The sequence below is a fragment of the Balaenoptera borealis genome (assembly GCF_965194805.1).
Source record: "Balaenoptera borealis genome assembly, chromosome: 6".
NCBI lineage: Eukaryota > Metazoa > Chordata > Mammalia > Artiodactyla > Balaenopteridae > Balaenoptera > Balaenoptera borealis.
In genome coordinates, this window is record NC_138863.1 from 28,348,458 (window position 1) to 28,367,673 (window position 19,216).

Below are 19,216 nucleotides of genomic sequence, written 5' to 3' on the forward strand. Positions count from 1 at the left end.
ATATCTAAATGCTAGAGATAGCTGGTGACAGCTGGGAGTGTGCTCAGACATAAAGTACAGGCATACCTCATTTGATTGCGCTTTGCAGACTTTGCTTTTTCACAAATTGAAGGTTTGTGACAACCCTGAGTTGTCAGATGATGGTTAGCATTTTTTAGAAATAAAGTATTTTTAAATTAAAATATGTACTTTTTTTAAAGACAGAATGCTCTTGCACACTTAATAGACTGAAGAATAGTGTAAACATAAGTTTTATAGACATTACTGGAAAACCAAAAAATCCATGTGACTCACTTTATTGTGATATTTCCTTTATTGCAGTGGTCTGGAAGCAAACCCACAATATCTCTGAGGTATGCCTGTACATCTAAAAAATGTAACTTTTTTCCCATTATTAAAGTGATACACAAAAGAAAGTAGAGTGGGAAAACAGAAAAATAGCATGAACCCAGTAGAAACTAATAACAGACTTACATAGAGTTACGAGGTGCTAGACATGGTTTTAAGCTCTTCACCATATAAATTCATTTACCCCTCACTACAACTCTATGAGGGGTAACTCCACTTTACAGATGAGGAAAGAGGACCTGGAGCTGTTGTGTGACTTGTCCAAAGTGGCAGCTAGTAAAGGAAGAGCCAAGGTTTGGACTCATGCTGCATTTAACAGGGTAGGATCAACCTCAGAGATATATATAGCTCATAAGGTAAGCTTTATCCAAGGATTCAATGCCACTTGCTAAAGTTTAAAAAGTTAATCTCAGTTGCCATTTATTCATCCATTTATTTCACAAATATTTACCAAAGGCATCTATGGGCAGCACACTGTTCCAGGCTTGATTATCAAGATACTGAAGAGTATACAGAGGCTACCTGTCCAGTCATTCCTATAGCATTGAACTCTCAAGTGTCTCAATATGTATAATCAATACAAGTATAGTAAGATTCGAAATGCAATAACTATTCTCTGATTACAAAATCCAAAACCAATACTTCAAAACTTTCAAAATGTCACAGTCTTACTAGATGGAATGTTTGGCACGATCCTCCGTATTTTCATCAATTAATAAGTACACCTTGGACAATAATTTAAGTTGAACCTCATGAATTCCACTTTGTAGCAACACATTTAATATAACAGTAGTGTCTTCAAGTCAGAAATTTGGTGTTTTTGGATGGATGGATGGATGGATGGATGGATGGATGGATGGCTAGATGGAAGGATAGATGAGTGAATTAATAGCTAAGAATGCCTGGCAATGTTCTAGTTGCTTAAAAATTGCATCTTTAAAAATAATTCAGTGTTTTCCAGTTTGTTAAACAATAACTATGACTCAGAAGAAAATTGTGATTTCTGTCCTTTCCATGGACTAAATATGTAACTTCAAGGAAGACATTATGATGCCAGTTCCATCTGATTGTTGTGAGGATCAAATGAGCTAACTGAAATGAATTATGTAGCACCCTGCCTAATACATGTTAAACAGCATATTTTAAACTGCCTTTAAAGTGAAATACTATATGCAGAAAAGCAAAAATTCAAATGATACAAAAAGCTATACAATGCAAAATACGTTTCTTTTGGCCAAGTTTTCCCGCTATTATTACTACTATTATTAGAGATCTCCAAGCAAAAATAACATCTCCCTGTTGATTAAGAAGGGAGAGGTTTACAGACTAGGAGATAACATCCTTTGAGTCAGAACCAAGTGAAATAACACATGTATTCTGGTTAAATTCCAGCATGAGTGATTAACATTCTCCAACTTCAAATAATTTTTATTATTAGCCAACACTTGTCCATCCCCAATAATACACATGTTGCATACAGGCCACAGAATGAGGCAGCCTCTCTTGGCATGTTCACAATCTGTGCATACTTTCCACTGAGGGTTTCCCTTTCTTTTTGATTGCTATTCCATAGCTTTTCAACTCCCACTACTTTCAACCCTGGGATGTTTGCCGACACTGAGTGCCAAGTAGTTCCAAAAAAACCAAAAAAATATAAGCACCTGTAGAATCCCAGGGAATGAAAGAGGTAAAGTACATTTTAAACATATTTATTAACGGTTTTAATGTTTGTGAAGAGATTTATATTTATTTCTTTTAACTTTGAGGCTGGGGTTAATACACGTATTCCTCATTATTTCTCACAAAGTCTTGTTGATAAGCAGGAGGAAGAGGGCTATTCTGCAATTTTGTCTCCCAGTCTGTGGAAGTGGGATCCAGGACACAAGAACGACTCAGCCCTAAAGTGCAGTCCTGAGTCCCTCAAGAACTCAGGCCCTCCTGCCTTTTTCCCCGCCTTTTTCCAGTAGAAGGAAGGGGTGGGGGGAGCGGGAAACAATTCAAACCCTCTTTGTAAGCGTGTGAATGAATTTCAAGAATGTTAAACACCTCAGTCTTCCAACCTAATTAGAACATGTAGAAAAGAGGCATTTTTAGGACATTTAAAACTTGCAGCATAATAACCCATCTGGAGAGCGCCACAGTGCGTCCCAGTGGTCGAGGCGCCCAGCAGGTCTTCGCGCGGGCTCCCGCAGCTCCGTGCGCTCCGGATCCCCGGCGGCGCGCGGGTGCGCAGCTAAGCAGCAGGTAGCCCCCGGCGGTGGGGGGGGGCCGGCCCCTGCCCATCACAGAGCCCGGAGCCAGTGTTGCTTTTCTCTGCGGGCGACTTCGAACTGCCTGGATTTTTAACCCGATAAACTGATAAAGGACTAACATGTCTGGAGTCTTCCAAAGACAGAAAGAAAATCACTTTCTTGTCGCAACAGTAAGATTTTGTTACGAAATGCAAAAGTAAAGGTTAAAGCCTGGGAGATAACCGGTCGCATATGGGGGGAGGGGGGAGGAGGTGGTAAAAACTGTGGCTGTCGCGCCCCAACTATCTCGGTTCGAATCCCGGGTTTGCCATTTGAGAGCCTACTCTGTGCTAGGCGGTCGGAATACCGCGCTGAACAAGATTATCTAGGTTGTGGCTTTCTTGGGGGAACTATCATTAGCTCGGTTCCCTTGGTATGCTTCTAAACTCTGTTTCTTCACCTATAAGAATTGTTGTAAGGATCTGAGACATCCTGTATTAAGATGAGAACGATTAACGCGCCGTCTGACACACAGTAGGGGCTCAGTAAGCATTTGTACTTCTCTCAATTTGAGCTCACCTGGTGAGGGCAGCGCAGAGAGGAGACAGGTGCCACGGTTAAGAATGAGTCTTTGAGCAGTTCTTTTAAACAAGCGCTGGACTCTAAGGATGCTTAGCTGCAGATAGGAGAGCTGGTAGGTGCCCTGGAAGCTAGGGTTCATAAGCTAGAACATTACGGGAAAGTGAGCCCCGCACCAGTGGACGCCAGCAGAGAACTCAGGAGGGACTTCTAGCTAGGGTTTCCCGCTCCGGGTCTCAAGAAGGCGTGATTAGCATTCGCCCCGCCCCCCATAGCTTCCCGGCCGGCGATTGGCCCACGCTCCTCGGCTGCCAGCTCCAGGCGGGGCCGGAGGGCGCCTGGGGAGAGGCTGAGCCCGCGGGGCAGTGGGCGGGGACGCGCGGAGAGCGTGGCGGGGCGGCCCACCAACCGAGCCCCAGCGCGAAGGGGCGGGGCCGGGGCGGAGCCTCCCGGCGGGCATTAGAAGCAGGTGACCCAGGCTGGGCGGGAGAGGCCAGTGAGCCCGAGGCCGTGACTCCACTGCGGCCAGCGCCACCGCCGCCGCCGCCGCCGCGCGCAGTTCAATACCCGCCGGAGGTGGGCCAAAGGGTGCTAGAGCGCGGGGGAGGAGCGGAGCCCGGCGCGTCCCGGGAGAACCGCCACCGCCCCCAGGAGTCCGCTGGAGCGCGGATCCCCCTGCAGGGGAGGAGAAGAGCGGCGGGCGGGACGCGGCGGCGTGCGCGCACCATGCAGTCCCGGCGGGGCCAGCGCTGGCTGCTCGCCGTGCTGTGAGGCGGCGGGATCCCCCGGTCGCCGCACACCGCCTTCCTCTTGCCCAGGTGCTGCCAGGCGCGCTCGCCCTTCGTCCGGCTCCCGGACCCTGGTGGAACGCACGGCCTGCCCCCCGTCCTGCCTCGCCCGGATCATCCGGGGGGCCCCGGAGGAGGTGAGGGCGAATGACCGGTCTGCGGCGACCTCGTTCAGGGGGCGACCCCCTCTCTGAGACGCCCCCACCTGCTGCCATGTGCTGCCTCCTCGGGTACCCAGCCTATCGCCAAACTTTCCCGATGCCAGCCTGTCTCTGAGTCGCGTTTCTGAGCGAAGTGTCCCAGGGACGGAGGGCCCAGGCTGCCTACGGACTATCTGCTTCTCTCAGGATCCTCAGAGGTGAGAGCCCGCGCCTTCCCCTTCTCCCCGTTCTTTTCCCGGTCCTCTGCCCTTTTCCGGGGGGCTGAGCGCTCTGACCTTGGGGTGCAGGCTGGCAGGCCCTGCGAGAAGGGAGGCGGGGTGAGGGGCGGGGAGTCTGTAGTTTGGTTCCTGGAGGTGGAGGAGAGGGGAGGGAGAGAGGTTAACTTAGAGTTTTGGAGACCGCTTGCGGGGATTGTGCCGTTGACGCCCCTCTAATTGGGAGTGGTTGCAATTCTTCTCCCCCACCTTCTTTTTTAAAGAGTCCTTTCCTTGGAATCGGAGCCCTAACCTTCCCTCCCCAGCCCTATCCAGCGAAGAGCTGAGCGCTCCCTGCGGAGGCAGCGCCCTCCCGAAACAGTTTATCTTTGGACGGATTTCTTTAGAAGAAAAAGAAACCAACAGGTTGCCAGTCCCGGCGCCACACAAGTCGGAAGAGAGGGAAGCCCGGATCCCGGTTTCCCCTGCCTGAGCTGGCCCCGCGCGGGCTGCGGGAGACGAAGGGAGGGAGGGGGCTATGGCTCGGCCTGACCCGTCCGCGCCGCCTTCGCTGCTGCTGCTGCTCCTAGCGCAGCTGGCAGGCCGGGCGGCTGCCGCCTCCAAGGCCCCGGTGTGCCAGGAAATCACAGTGCCCATGTGCCGCGGCATCGGCTACAACCTGACGCACATGCCCAACCAGTTCAACCACGACACGCAGGACGAGGCGGGTCTGGAGGTGCACCAGTTCTGGCCGCTGGTGGAGATCCACTGCTCGCCGGACCTGCGTTTCTTCCTGTGCTCCATGTACACGCCCATCTGCCTGCCCGACTACCACAAGCCGCTGCCGCCCTGCCGCTCGGTGTGCGAGCGCGCCAAGGCCGGCTGCTCGCCGCTCATGCGCCAGTATGGCTTTGCCTGGCCGGAACGCATGAGCTGCGACCGCCTCCCGGTGCTGGGCCGCGACGCAGAGGTCCTGTGCATGGATTACAACCGCAGCGAGGCCACCACGGCGCCCCCCAGGCCCTTCCCGGCCAAGCCCACCCTCTCAGGCCTGCCGGGGTCGCCGGCCTCGGGGAGCGACTGCGCCGCCGGGGGCCCGTCGGTGTGCAAGTGCCGCGAGCCCTTCGTGCCCATTCTCAAGGAGTCGCACCCGCTTTACAACAAGGTGAGGACGGGCCAGGTACCCAACTGCGCGGTGCCCTGCTACCAGCCGTCCTTCAGCCCCGACGAGCGCACGTTCGCCACCTTCTGGATCGGCCTGTGGTCTGTACTGTGCTTCATCTCCACCTCCACCACGGTGGCCACCTTCTTAATAGACATGGAACGCTTCCGCTACCCTGAGCGCCCCATCATCTTCCTGTCAGCCTGCTACCTGTGCGTGTCTCTGGGCTTCCTGGTGCGCCTGGTCGTGGGCCATGCCAGCGTCGCCTGCAGCCGCGAGCACAGCCACATCCACTACGAGACAACGGGCCCTGCGCTGTGCACTGTCGTCTTCCTGCTGGTCTACTTCTTTGGCATGGCCAGCTCCATCTGGTGGGTCATCCTGTCGCTCACCTGGTTCTTGGCGGCTGGCATGAAGTGGGGCAACGAGGCCATTGCGGGCTATGCGCAGTACTTCCACCTGGCCGCGTGGCTCATCCCCAGTGTCAAGTCCATCACTGCGCTGGCACTGAGCTCCGTGGACGGGGACCCGGTGGCCGGCATCTGCTACGTGGGGAACCAGAACCTGAACTCGCTGCGCGGCTTCGTGCTGGGCCCGCTGGTGCTCTACCTGCTGGTGGGCACGCTCTTCCTCCTGGCGGGCTTCGTGTCGCTCTTCCGCATCCGCAGCGTCATCAAGCAGGGCGGCACCAAGACGGACAAGCTGGAGAAGCTCATGATCCGCATCGGCATCTTCACGCTGCTCTACACTGTGCCAGCCAGCATCGTGGTGGCCTGCTACCTGTACGAACAGCACTATCGCGAGAGCTGGGAGGCTGCGCTCACCTGCGCGTGCCCCGGCCCGGACTCCGGCCAGCCGCGCGCCAAGCCCGAGTACTGGGTGCTCATGCTCAAGTACTTCATGTGCCTTGTGGTGGGCATCACGTCGGGCGTTTGGATTTGGTCCGGCAAGACTGTGGAGTCGTGGCGGCGCTTCACCAGCCGCTGCTGCTGCCGCCCGCGGCGGGGCCACAAGAGCGGCGGCGCCACGGCCGCTGGGGACTACGCCGAGGCGAGCGCAGCGCTCACGGGCAGGACCGCGCCGCCGGGCCCCGCCGCCGCCGCCGCCTACCACAAGCAGGTGTCCTTGTCGCACGTGTAGGAGGAGGCCGAGGCCGAGGGACCGGGACCGGGGCCGGGAGTTGAGGGAGGGAGGTTGTTTTGTTTGGTAGCTTTGCCAAGGTCACTTCCGTTTACCTTCTTGGTGCTGATGCCCCCTCCCGGGGCAACTTGGAGAGAGGGGAAAGGGACCGTTTCAAGGCGAGTACCTGTCCCAGGACTTCTCAAAGGGACTCAGCTCACGTCTGTTCTATCTTACTGCCTTTTCAAGAGGAACCCTGTTTTTAATTTATATGTAGTTTTCTTAATTTTTAACTTTGTTGCATTTTGGCAACAAAATTTACCTTTGCTTTGGGGGCTTTACAATCCTAAAGTTGGCATTATAATGAAGTTCCACTTGGTTCAGGTGTCTTTGAACTGTGTGGTCTAAATTGGGAAAATATATTCCCTATACTTGTGTCTTTAAAAATAATGTGAACAGTGAAAGTTGCTGTGACTGGGAAGTTGTTCCGTGTGCTTTTCCAGGTTGTTTCTCCTTCCACTGCTTAAAGTGTCCAAGATGCTTTAAGGTGAGCTGCTTGTCCCTGTTTATAGTTCCTAAGTTAGGGGACACCCTAAGTCACACCAAGGAGCAGGGGAGCATAATGTGGTTAGGGCCTCCGGAAAGTGACAAGATTAGGCAATGTTTAGAGATTCTAATGTGTCCGTCCTAGCTTCGTTTAGCAAGCTTCGGTTTCTTCTCTGTAGTACTTGTAATCATTCTCATTCTTAACAGTGCCAGCTTTGCTTGAATAAGTTAGAGGTAGCATTGCAGTGTCCGGAATAAATATTTGGAAGAGTGCGAACCTAAGGGATGGTGATTGGTTGAACTTGAATTCTAGACTGTTAAGATGGCAGCTTTGTGCCAGAGGAGTGGGTGGTTCTTAATAGGCTTCGGTGATCCCACTTTTTTAAACTTGTGTTAAAATTTTGGTAAAAATAAACGCACTTCCTTCTTCTGAAAGGACTTAGCGATAGTGCTGAAGAGGGCTCCTTTTTACATTTAAGGACTAAAATGGATATACCTCCTGTAATTAAGTAAATTTCCAACACCTCTCTTATCTGCTCCACCCCCAACCCACCTCCTTTATCATGTTAAACAGTCTTTTTGCTTTTCTTATTCCTCCTCTCCTGGAGAGCTGTGATTAGAAACCACACCCACCCTTGAAGGAGGTGCTTGAACGGGGGGGGGGGGGGGTGTGGAGGGGGGGGAGGGAGGCTGGCTACCTGTGAACAAACACTGGCAGCGATGGGGGAAAATAAGTGTCCCTGGACTTTGGACTAGATTACAGCCAGATATTCCAAAAGCATCGAGACACTGCTCTCTGCGGCCTCTGAAAACAAATGAGACCCATAACACCCTTGCATAAGCTTTGAAAACATGGATCAGTGTAGCAAAAGGAAAGCTGTTCCCCCCCCCCTTCACCTCAATATATTTTTCTCTTCCTCCTCTTCTGAGAAAACCTATATAGTGATGAGCACACACTTTACTGTTAGAGAATTCTGTTTGCTTTTCTAATCTGTTGAACCATTCCCTCATTTATATATGAAAGCCTACGTATTGATGACTACACACGTACACACACCACGCATACATACTTTACTGTTAAAAATTCTGTTTGCTTTCCTAATCTATTTAACCATTCATTCAAGAAGAGTGTGAGGCCATTACTGGGGAAGGGGGTGACAGTGCATTGGCCAGCAGAATACCAGTGACCAGGACTGAGTGGGGACTAAATTTAAGAAGCTAAAATGGCAAAAACAATTAAAATTTGAGGATGTCTCCCTAGAAAAACAGCAAGTGTAGGGATTTGCGCTTCATTTATACCAAAGTTGGAAAAGTCAGATTTAAGCCCAGGTCAGTTTTTACATTATGGATATTAAGTAAACAAGTGTATAGTTTCCATAGTGTATTTAAGCACTTTGCTGGTGGAAAGAAGCCTCGTGTTATAGTTTTCATGGACTTTCAGAAGCTATTCACGTTTATAAAAATGCACTGCTCTTACACACTCATCCTCTGAATCAAAATTTCAGTATATTCGACAAAACCTTGTACACAGAGCTACAGAACTTTTTGCACATCTAATTCCTCTACTTGTTCAGAAGCTTCTTAGAACCTTGAAATAGAGCCCCTGCCTGAGGGCCAGTTCCTCTCTTGTTTTTCAAATGAGGAACTTTTCTGATCACCTTGACCTCTTCCCTCAGTTAACATGTCTTCCCAGAAAGTACATAGATTATTCTGCTGCCTTAGGTCATTGTGCCTAATTTGGGTTTTTCCTCTTCCTTTTTTTTTTTTTTTTTTTGTGGAGGAGTGTAAAGATGATGCAGAATGTATCTAAAAGTCGTGGGATGATGTGGTTGAAGTGATTTAATTCTTCCTGTTAAAACAACTATTTTTCATTTTGGCAACCTACCAAACCTAAAAAGAACAACCAATTTACTTAAAAAAAAAAAAAAAGACAGTTAAGACAAAGGATACTAAGCCAAGGAGAGGCAATACAGGTAATGCATTTGGAGGTCTAGGTCCAGGCCAACTCTCAGAGCTGCCTCTGTTTTCAGCCTCTGTTCTCACCGCTGCTCTCCCCCTCCCTTCCCTCAAAGATGAAGCCCACCTGCTTCCCTCAAGTCTTACCTCAGCCACCCCTCCCGCTACCCAGGGCAGAGAAGCCCATCTATTTATGGTCGCCCCCTATTTCCATCTCATATGCTGTTTTCTTCTGATTTTTATTTTTATTAGGCAAACAATCCACACTCATGAAAACAATTATAAAATGGAAGGTTGTGGGGTGGTTTAGCAGCTTCTTCACAGCCAGCTCTGTGATTTTAGTGAGGATTTAAGGCCCAGTTTAGTTTCACATGTACAGCTTTTGGGCTGTCCCTTTCATGGTTCAATTGTAAGCATCGTCTCCCATCACAGATTAGGGGGTAAAGATTTAGAAGGAACTAATATGTGACCTCTCAGTAAATCAGTTGATAAGACTTAGGAAGTCATTTTAATTTCTATTATTAACCTCACACTTTGAAGTTGTCTAAATTGGCTGAAAATAAGTATTCTTGGTGCCTTATTGGTTTATCCTTGCAAACCTTTGTCATGTTTTCTCGTAGTCATTTCCAGTGATAAGCCTGTGTGTGTGTTGTGTGTAATTGTGAGCAATGTACAAGCTTAAATAACGTGCTGACACCACTGTTTCCAAGTTGGTATTCATTAGGCCGTTTCCTCCTGGGCTAGGGCTGCACTAATCCTGACACCGGCTGCCAGGAGAAAACCTCATGGATCCCACACCGCACCTTAATAACAGCATCTGTGACCTGCAGTCTCAAGTACAGAATGGGAACCCCAGAGCTAGGAAATGTAGTTGTATATTTTAATGAACTGCTACCCCTGCTAAAGAGGCTTCTTTCACTTTTGTGCTCTACAGAAAGACCAAGGGGGGTAGGAGGGACAAAGCTTTGAATAACTGCTTTCTAACACCGAATGTGGCCAACAGGACAGAGAACATCACAAATCTAGGCAGGTGTGAGGTACAGTGGCTGAGGATTTCCTGCTCCCCCTGCATGCCCTTTCTTGCCTCCAAAGTCCGATCAAGTGATCCTGGGAAAGAAATACGCCTGGGTTGAGGAGGGTGGTTTTGAAAGAAAAAGCTACCAAGACATTAAAGCAGGGTGAATGAAGGGTAGGCAGGATGAAAGTAACTAAGTAACCTGGCTCAGAACTCTCAAAAGCTTCTAGCAGCTTGATGACAATTACAGGATTTATTTCAGTCTGTGGTACATCATTTGAAGACAATATTACTTCATGTTGTTACAAACTGTATGTATAGTGTGTATGTGTTGTGGGTGTGTATATAAATAATATATATTATATATACGAGAGATTTAGTGACTTTTGATACGGGTTTGGTGCAGGTGAATTTATTACTGAGCCAAGTGAGGCACATCCTGAGTCAGTAGTGCGAGTCCAGGGCATTCAGTACTTTTTCTGATTTCCACGTGTGTATAGTGCCTGTCCCACGCGGTATTGTCAGTGTCATGTCAAATCCAGAACTCACAAAGCAGAGCCAGCGATATTTTCTTTGTAGACAATCAACTAGAATCTATAAAATTATTACTGGCAGATGATTATAATTCCAGATCCCTAACACTAGCAAAAGGAAACCCAGAGCATCTTGATAAGAAGTTTTCTGTTTTTGTTTTGTTCCTGGAAGTCAGTAGAATAGCAGTTGTATGTGGTTATATTAGTGTCAAGATACTTAATTTGCTGACCTTATTATTTCAGAAAAAAAAAATTGTATGTATTATATTTGTGGGAAGTTAAAATAATGCTTTGAGATTTTTATCAAATATGGAGAATAGTTATTTATGAAAAACAAAGAAATGTCTATTTTTGTTTCTTTGTTCCCAATTAACGTAGATAAATTTTAAAGTGCATTAAAGCAATGGTAAAGCAAATAAGATGCTGTACAAGTATTTTTCTCATGCTTTCATGGAGAGACACTGTTTTCTAAGAGTATCTGAAGGAGGTATGTGCATTCTAACTTCATGATCAGATTTCTCGGATGTACTTTGAATATAAGTGGCAACGTTTTTATTGATAATAAAGTCAAAGAAATTCCAATCACCAGAAGGAGAACTAATGAAAACATGTTTTACCTGAATATACTTCATAGGTTTCTCCTGCTGATCCTGTGATTGTTTCATGATTCACTTGAAGAAATGAAGGAAAATACACATAAGAACAGAGACATTACCTGAGATTGTGTTCTATTTTATCAACCCTCCATCTATACTCTGTACTGAAGCAATTTGGCTAGAAGTGCTGCTGTTGTTGTGTGTGTCTGGTTTGCAGTCAGAAACTCCCAAAACTTCATCATTCAGCAGTTAGATCCACAACTTTGTATTAAGGTCTAAATACAAGTCAGGGAACCCAGATAAGATAAGAGGATATATGGTTCTCCCTCTGTATTTGTGGGTAATTGGTTCCAGTCGTCTCCCTCCCCCCCGTGCCACCCCATACCAAAATCCATGGATGCTCAAGTCCCTTATATAAAACGGTGCAGTATTTACATATAACCTACGCACAATCCTCCCATCTTCCCCCGCACCCTCCTTTATACTTTAAGTCATGTCTAGATTACTTATAACACCAAGTACAAATCCTAAGTAAGTAGTTGTAAATATAATGCAAATGGTTGGTGGTGTGCAGCAAATTCAAGTTTTGCTTTCTGTAACTTTCTGAAATTTTTTTCCCTAAATATTTTCAGTCCATGGTTGGTTGAATCCACTGATGCAGAACCTGTGGATACGGAGGGCCAACTGTAAATTGATTTAGAGTTGGCACTTCCCTGACAATCTGGACAGATGCTTAGTAAACCTGAGATAATTAATTTAGCATCAAAGTGAGTACTATGAGCATTATTAGATTGGTACATGTTAGGGCATTTGGGAGAACAGAAAATACAGCAGTTGAGCTGGATCCTGGTGCAAGAGCCACTGTGCCTTACCCGTACAGGTCTCTAGTTGGCACATCTTCCCAGTGCTTTCTCATTGTTCATTCCCCCCAGTGGAAAAGGGGGGCAGTGTTGGACTTAGGAAGTTGGAGAAATAGGTAATAATGCTTCTTTTAGTGATTTAAGTTACAGAGCTCTTACGTGCAACAGAATGAGAGGAAGTAGAATGGTTCTGTGCATAGATTTGGGAGCTAGACTGATTAGGGATTCAACTCCCAGCTCCATCATTCATGGGCTGTTGATCCTGAACAAATTACTTAAGCTCTTAGTACTTCACTTGTGTACTGCATCTTAGTACTTTCTCATCTGTGAAAGGGGGATAATGATAGTACTTATATTTTAGGGTTGAGAGGATCTAAAAGATTCAATCAGGTTAAGGTAAGTAAAACAAGGAGGAAGCAGCCATTCAGGCATGGAATGGAAAGGGAATTGAAAGACTAGTTTTCAAATTTGTGTCTGCATAAGAATCATTTGGGGTTCCTATTAGAAATGTAGATTCCCAGGCTTCAGCTCCAGGAATTGAGATTAATTTGGGATCCAAGAATTAGGTCTTTTTGTTCTGTTTTAGTAAACTTTTAGAATTATTTTAGGTTTACAGAAAAGTTGCAAAGATGTATCCATTTTGCCCTAATATTAACATATTATCATAGCACATTTGTTATACTAAGAAGTCAACATTAACGCACTACTGTTAACTCCAGACTTCATTTGGATTTCACCAGATTTTCCACTGATGTTCTTTATCTGTTCTAGGATTCCACATTGCATTTAGAGAAGCTTCATTTCTTACAGGGACTTTCAGCCCATGAGAGGCAGGTGGTCTGGAGACCACATCTTGAGAAACACTAGGACATGTCAAGGGCTGAGGAAGGTCAAATTGCCCCATCCTCACCACCATCCTGGTGGTGGGGGTGTTGGATATAGAAATTTGATTTGAAGAGTTGGGATGGAATCCTCTCCCTTAGATGAGAGGGGTTACCTTAAGAAGTGAGGCATCTATTCCTAATGCCAGATGAAATGAGTTTTGGAGTTTGGAAGGTGGGGTTGCTGCCTAGCCTGAGGAGATACATCTAGGGTTGTGGGCAGATCAGGGGAGTGAGTGCAGCAAATTGGGAACAACTACTTTGTGGGAACACAGGAGGGCTCAAGTAGTTGATTAAAGGGGATTACAAGGGGCCAGTTAGCCCGTGAGCCATATAAATCCTGTATTTCCTGGAACCTGGTGATAGTGTTTTAGAAATGGCTCATAGTAGTAACCAACATCAAGCACTGCCACATTGGACACGAGCAGAGAGTCAAAGGGTGAAGCTGAGATGACCTTGTTGAGAGAGGGCAGTGGGAGGTGGACAAAACACTGATGCCCTGCGTTTGGAAGAGTCGGTTCCCACAGTGAGGAGATAAAGGGCCACCATCTGGGGAGCTAGAAGTTAAAGGTCAGTAGAATTGAGAACGGTAAGATGAAGGAATAGATGTTGTAAGAAAAAGCTAGCAGAGTAATTTGAGGTCTTGAAGTAGAGATCGACATATTCTTGAGGACCTTAGGTCATGAGGCTGTCACTGACTTTCTCTAATCACATTCAAATTATTTAGCTGCCCTCACAGCAGTTAAGTAATCACCTAACCTGTTCCTTTTTTTTTTTTTTAAAGAACATTAACCTCTTCATTTGACTCTGGATTTCTCTTAATTTCTATACTACTTCACTTTCCTGGTTCTTTCTGCATGTTAGAGATCCTAAACCATAAACTGGTATTCATAACATTTCTTTCACATGAAGTACATGTTATCTCATCTGCCAAACCCATTTAAAATGGACTAGTGGAAATTGCCTCAGAAGCCAAACGGATTGCACCTGTGTACAAGGGACCAGGTGTCTCTGAAGGGCTCCTAGATCTTTTGTCTTCTTGCTGGCACGGTGTCAGGCTGGCCAGGCTGGTGAGTGGCTAACAGTTAAGATTTTAGGTGATCTAATCCTTAACTTGATAGATGCTGGGTGTAATCTACAGATTCTGCATAGAAATTAGCACTTACCCCTGGGAGAGCCCCTACCAGCTGTCAAGTGCTTTACCAAATAGCTCTATACTCAAGAATGCGGCTTCTGGGTGAGGGAACAGTCGTAGTCATTTTACATGTGGTTAGAGAGAAGTCTTGGGTGATGAAAGATTTTAGCTAACCTACACGCTATAGGTAAACATTTCCAAAAACATTGCATAACCTGAATACAGAGTGAATTGTTTTCCAGTAAATACTGGCTTCAGCATTTTTCAAAAATCAAGGAATGGTATATTTTATAGAATGGGAAAACTAAGAAATGAAATTTGACCTGTTGTAAAACTAGGATTTAGTGCTGTTGAATTTCAATAATGGGCATACAGGGTACATTAGGAGTAAATGTGAAAGAATAGGGTCATGATGGAATCTGATACAGGGTGGAAAAAATTTCTCTTAACCAGAAACACTGGGCCCTAAGAAGTTGTCTTAGGGTCAACCACATGAATTTAACATACAAAAATGGCAATTTAATTTGGTTCAAACATACATTTCAAACTTTTGTCTTTTCCTTGTAAAGAATAAAGTTCAGTTCACGGTATACCAGAGTTAAAATTGCACAGATGTCAGTATTCCAATAGAGAAAAATAATTTTTTTTAAAAAGCGAAAAAGTAAAATTTGAGTTCAGGTAGTCAGATATTCTTTTATAGTCTTACTACTTTAGGGAACAAACCCTTCCTCGGTATAAAAATCTGGAAAAAAATGCCATAGTTGCCACCCTCTTAATAACTAGTTTCCATGCCCCATATTTGTTGGAGAACCTACTTTGTGATGTTTAAATTTTTACCTTAAGTTGCCTCAATTTCCCATTTATTAAAATGGCTGTATTGCCTCTAGAATTAAAGCTGAAGGGGAAAAGCAATTTTTAGCGATTCCCCTTATTCTACCAACTTGTTCTTGAAGCTACAGTCATGCCCAATGTTCCTACCCCCAATTTTTTTTTTTTAAACCTTCGACCACTCGAGATATGTCAGCATTTCTGCTTAGTAACTGGCATATTACTACGCGGTGCAAACTATTGATATAAACAGTGACTTGTGATAGATTTTTTTTCCCTTCTGTACTAAATCAGATCATTTCTCCTCATCAGCAACTTAACAAGAACAAAGTTAAACATGTGACCTCAGGAAGGTAACTAAGGTGGATGAAATACTACGGCAATACTATCAGGACTGATGGAATATTGCTCAAGTGCAGTGGCTAGGGTCTAAAAGAAACTTTAGAGATCTGGTATATTTCCAACTGAATGTTAAGTGAAATAGCATGTTAAAGTCAAATTACGTGGCTTGTTTAAAAGTCACCCTCTTAACAGCAACCACAATTCTACTGCTTCCTGTTCTTCCATTTTCTTTCCTGTTCAATTGCTTGAAACCCTCAAACAACAAGTTCTGATTCTACAGTATTCCTGTAATTCCTTTCTCTGTGTATTTACCTACTTTTATCTTTCAATGTGCATTGCCATCTTGGCACCGTAACAAACAATTCAAAAATGCCATCTAATGCATTATGCCACTGAGCACTGTAGCCAGTGATTTTAAGTGTACTAGATTATCTTCAGGTTGAAAAGAGCGTAAGCTGAAGAAATAAATGTCTACATCTTAACTAAAGGCAGGGGTCAAAACAACTTATGAATGGTTAGTTTGAAAATGCTTTAAGGCCCGACTATCAGAGCTGACTGAAAACATTTGAGTTAGGCAGAGTTGTAATGTTATGTGAATAGTGAGAAGTGTTACAAACACAGTAGCCATATATTTTAATTAAAACAGAGTTTATTAGCTTTTCTTTTAATATAAACATGAGGAAGAAAAACCACATAAGTTGTAGCATTCTTTTCAAAATAAAACTGCAATCAGTACTTGAATTTCCAAGCTCCAAACTCCATAAACAATATTTTTTGAGGTGGTAGATTGTAGTAGTTTATATACCATAATTTATCATTTATGTCTCTGTCCCTTAAAAATGATGGAACCTGCAGCACTCAGTATAATGTGAAGCCTTGCTATAAAGAGAGAAAGTACTTCTGGCCCAGAAATGCTTTGTTTGCAGGCAAAATTCCTAGGATTACATTTGAGAAGGTAGGAGGAGAAAGATTTCACATAGTTGAGAACACTTTTTTTTTTTTTTTTTTTAATATTTCAAGTTTAGGTGACATCGTTACCAATCTCCAAAAAGACTGATTACTGGACCTCCCTGCCTTTTAAAGCCTGAGGTAAGGGTTCCTAAGGTTTATATGTTTCCTCTTAAATAGAACTTGAAGTGAGACACCTACAGCCAGGTTAACACACAGGATAGAAAAGCTGTTTCGTATCACTTACTCTCCTGTCCCTACTATTAGGGTCCAGTTCCTTTCAATTTATTACATGTGAATTAACACTGTTGTTCATAATTCCTTTACCAAATCTAGAAAAAAGAAACTTAGGTGATCAAGCAGGTAAGCAGCCCAGCCTTGCAAAGGACTATTTTAAAAAGAGGAGGGGAGGTATCCCCTCAAGTCTTAGTGCAATTTTAAGCTTTGATACTTGTGGAAGTATAAATGCCACAAACTTACAAAACATCATTTGAAAGTTTAATCGAATTTCTTCTAAACTCATTTAGTTTTGTAAATTTTAAACGTTAAGCGTTTATTGTTTTATTTTTTATTTTTTAAAATTTATGTATTTATTTATTTATGGCTGTGTTGGGTCTTCGTTTCTGTGCGAGGGCTTTCTCTAGTTGTGGCAAGTGGGGGCCCCTCTTCATCGCGGTGTGCGGGCCTCTCATTATCGCGGCCTCTCTTGTTGCGGAGCACAGGCTCCAGACGCGCAGGCTCAGTAATTGTGGCTCACGGGCCTTCCCAAGCCAGGGCTCGAACCTGTGTCCCCAACAAGAGAGCCTGCGACAGTGAGAGGCCTGCGCACCGCGATGAAGAGTGGCCCCCGCTTGCCACAACTAGAGAAAGCCCTCACACAGAAACGACCCAACACGCCATTAAATAAATTAATTAATTTAAAAAAATAAAAAATAAAAAAATAAAAGCTTAATGTTTAAAATGTACAAAAGTAAATGAGTTTAGAAGAAATTCGATTAAAGTTTCAAGTGATGTTTTGCCAGTCTAGCATTTATACTTCTGCGACAGTGTTCTGGAGTATCTAGGCACACTATATTAAAGCTTAAAATTGTTGTGACTTTTCGGACACCTTCTATTTCATCACCGGCTTGTTAATTACTGGACCACCATGTTGGCTGGAATTATGAAAATATCCTTTAATACAAGTATATAACAAAGAGGAAAATCATCACAAAATCAGAAGCACCATTATAGTTAACAAGAAATGCAGCATGGACCCAATAGAAGGAAATAACCTACTTTCTCTGTTTATGATCGCAAACATGCTAATATGCTAATAAGTACTGCCTGCAAAGAATTTGGATGACATGTGTTATTCAGCAGCTTTTTGGTTTAAATTGATTGCCAATAATGACTAGCAGCTTCAATGATATAGTAGGGAGGAAGAACCCTGCAAAACCTAACGATGCTACGACAGTCTGTTCCGAAGTTTGGCTTTATGAGTTGTTAGGAGTCCCATGTTTTTTTTTTGTTTTTTTTTTGTTTTTTTTTCTTTCTCTGTTTATGATCGCAAACATGCTAATATGCTAATAAGTACTGCCTGCAAAGAATTTGGATGACATGTGTTATTCAGCAGCTTTTTGGTTTAAATTGATTGCCAATAATGACTAGCAGCTTCAATGATATAGTAGGGAGGAAGAACCCTGCAAAACCTAATGATGCTACAACAGTCTGTTCCGAAGTTTGGCTTTATGAGTTGTTAGGAGTCCCATGTTTTTTTTTTCTTTCTCTGTTTATGATCGCAAACATGCTAATATGCTAATAAGTACTGCCTGCAAAGAATTTGGATGACATGTGTTATTCAGCAGCTTTTTGGTTTAAATTGATTGCCAATAATGACTAGCAGCTTCAATGATATAGTGGGGAGGAAGAACCCTGCAAAACCTAACGATGCTACAACAGTCTGTTCCGAAGTTTGGCTTTATGAGTTGTTAGGAGTCCCATGTTTTTTTTTGTTTTTTTTTTTTTCTTTCTCTGTTTATGATCGCAAACATGCTAATATGCTAATAAGTACTGCCTGCAAAGAATTTGGATGACATGTGTTATTCAGCAGCTTTTTGGTTTAAATTGATTGCCAATAATGACTAGCAGCTTCAATGATATAGTAGGGAGGAAGAACCCTGCAAAACCTAACGATGCTACGACAGTCTGTTCCAAAGTTTGGCTTTATGAGTTGTTAGGAGTCCCATGTTTTTTTTTTGTTTTTTTTTTTGTTTTTTTTTCTTTCTCTGTTTATGATCGCAAACATGCTAATATGCTAATAAGTACTGCCTGCAAAGAATTTGGATGACGTGTTATTCAGCAGCTTTTTGGTTTAAATTGATTGCCAATAATGACTAGCAGCTTCAATGATATAGTAGGGAGGAAGAACCCTGCAAAACCTAACGATGCTACAACAGTCTGTTCCGAAGTTTGGCTTTTTGAGTTGTTAGGAGTCCCATGGTTTTTTTTTGTTTTTTTTTCTTTTTTTTTTTTTTTGTTTTTTTTTTTGTTTTTTTTTTGTTTTTTTTTTGTTTTTTTTTGTTTTTTTTTGTTTTTTTTTTTTTGTTTTTTTTTTGTTTTTTTTTGTTTTTTTCTTTTTTTTTTTTGGAGTCCCATTTTTTGATGGTAATACTGCACTGATTCTAAAGGAATATGCAGCATTATGGGACAGTGAGGCAAGAAAAACATAGAAGTTATATAGTTAGTGTCTTTAAAGTCTAAAAATTTAAACTATTAATTAAAAAACCTCACATAGTTCACAGCTATCATGTATCTGTGCGTGGATTGGGAGCAGATATCTGTGCGTGGATTGGGAGCTTTTAGCTTTGGAGTGGTTTTTGTAACTCTGTTTACAATAAAAAGGACAGAAGAGCGTGTTACATTGACGAGGTCCCGTTCTTTCCTATGAGCATAATCTTCACTTGTCCATGAGTCTCTTGAATTCAATGTCTTTCTTTAAGGTGAAAATACTAA

General features: G+C 44.1%; 2 protein-coding genes and 1 long non-coding RNA gene across 5 annotated transcripts in view; 1 reads left to right on the forward strand and 2 right to left on the reverse strand.

Moving 5' to 3' along the window:
* Window positions 1–2,594: 2,594 nt before the first annotated feature.
* On the forward strand, window positions 2,595–6,963 carry FZD5 (frizzled class receptor 5). Its single transcript, XM_082397013.1, has 2 exons — window positions 2,595–4,304; window positions 4,586–6,963. Exon 2 carries the CDS (start codon window positions 4,840–4,842, stop codon window positions 6,601–6,603), a length of 1,764 nt encoding a protein of 587 aa, XP_082253139.1. The 5' UTR covers window positions 2,595–4,304; window positions 4,586–4,839; the 3' UTR covers window positions 6,604–6,963.
* A 2,987-nt stretch (window positions 6,964–9,950) lies between these two features.
* The window catches only part of LOC309631059 (cyclin-Y-like protein 1), a 43,637-nt gene continuing 34,371 nt past the window's right edge, over window positions 9,951–19,216 (reverse strand). For all 3 annotated transcript variants that reach the window (XM_082397016.1, XM_082397015.1, XM_082397014.1), the window contains 2 exons: window positions 11,250–11,303; window positions 9,951–10,191 (listed from right to left, as the gene is read on the reverse strand). In XM_082397016.1, the coding sequence (XP_082253142.1) occupies window positions 11,301–11,303 (3 nt within the window). In that variant the 3' untranslated portion in view covers window positions 9,951–10,191; window positions 11,250–11,300. The remainder of the gene's footprint in view (window positions 10,192–11,249; window positions 11,304–19,216) is intronic.
* On the reverse strand, window positions 16,288–19,211 carry LOC309631063. Its single transcript, XR_014246049.1, has 2 exons — window positions 18,146–19,211; window positions 16,288–17,913 (listed from the first exon to the last, which is right to left on the reverse strand). It is a non-coding gene; the product is annotated as an uncharacterized lncRNA (long non-coding RNA).

Bases quoted from the DNA above. Each gene is read 5' to 3' on its own strand.
- FZD5 (XM_082397013.1), top strand. From the start codon at position 4,840: ATGGCTCGGCCTGACCCGTCCGCGCCGCCTTCGCTGCTGCTGCTGCTC.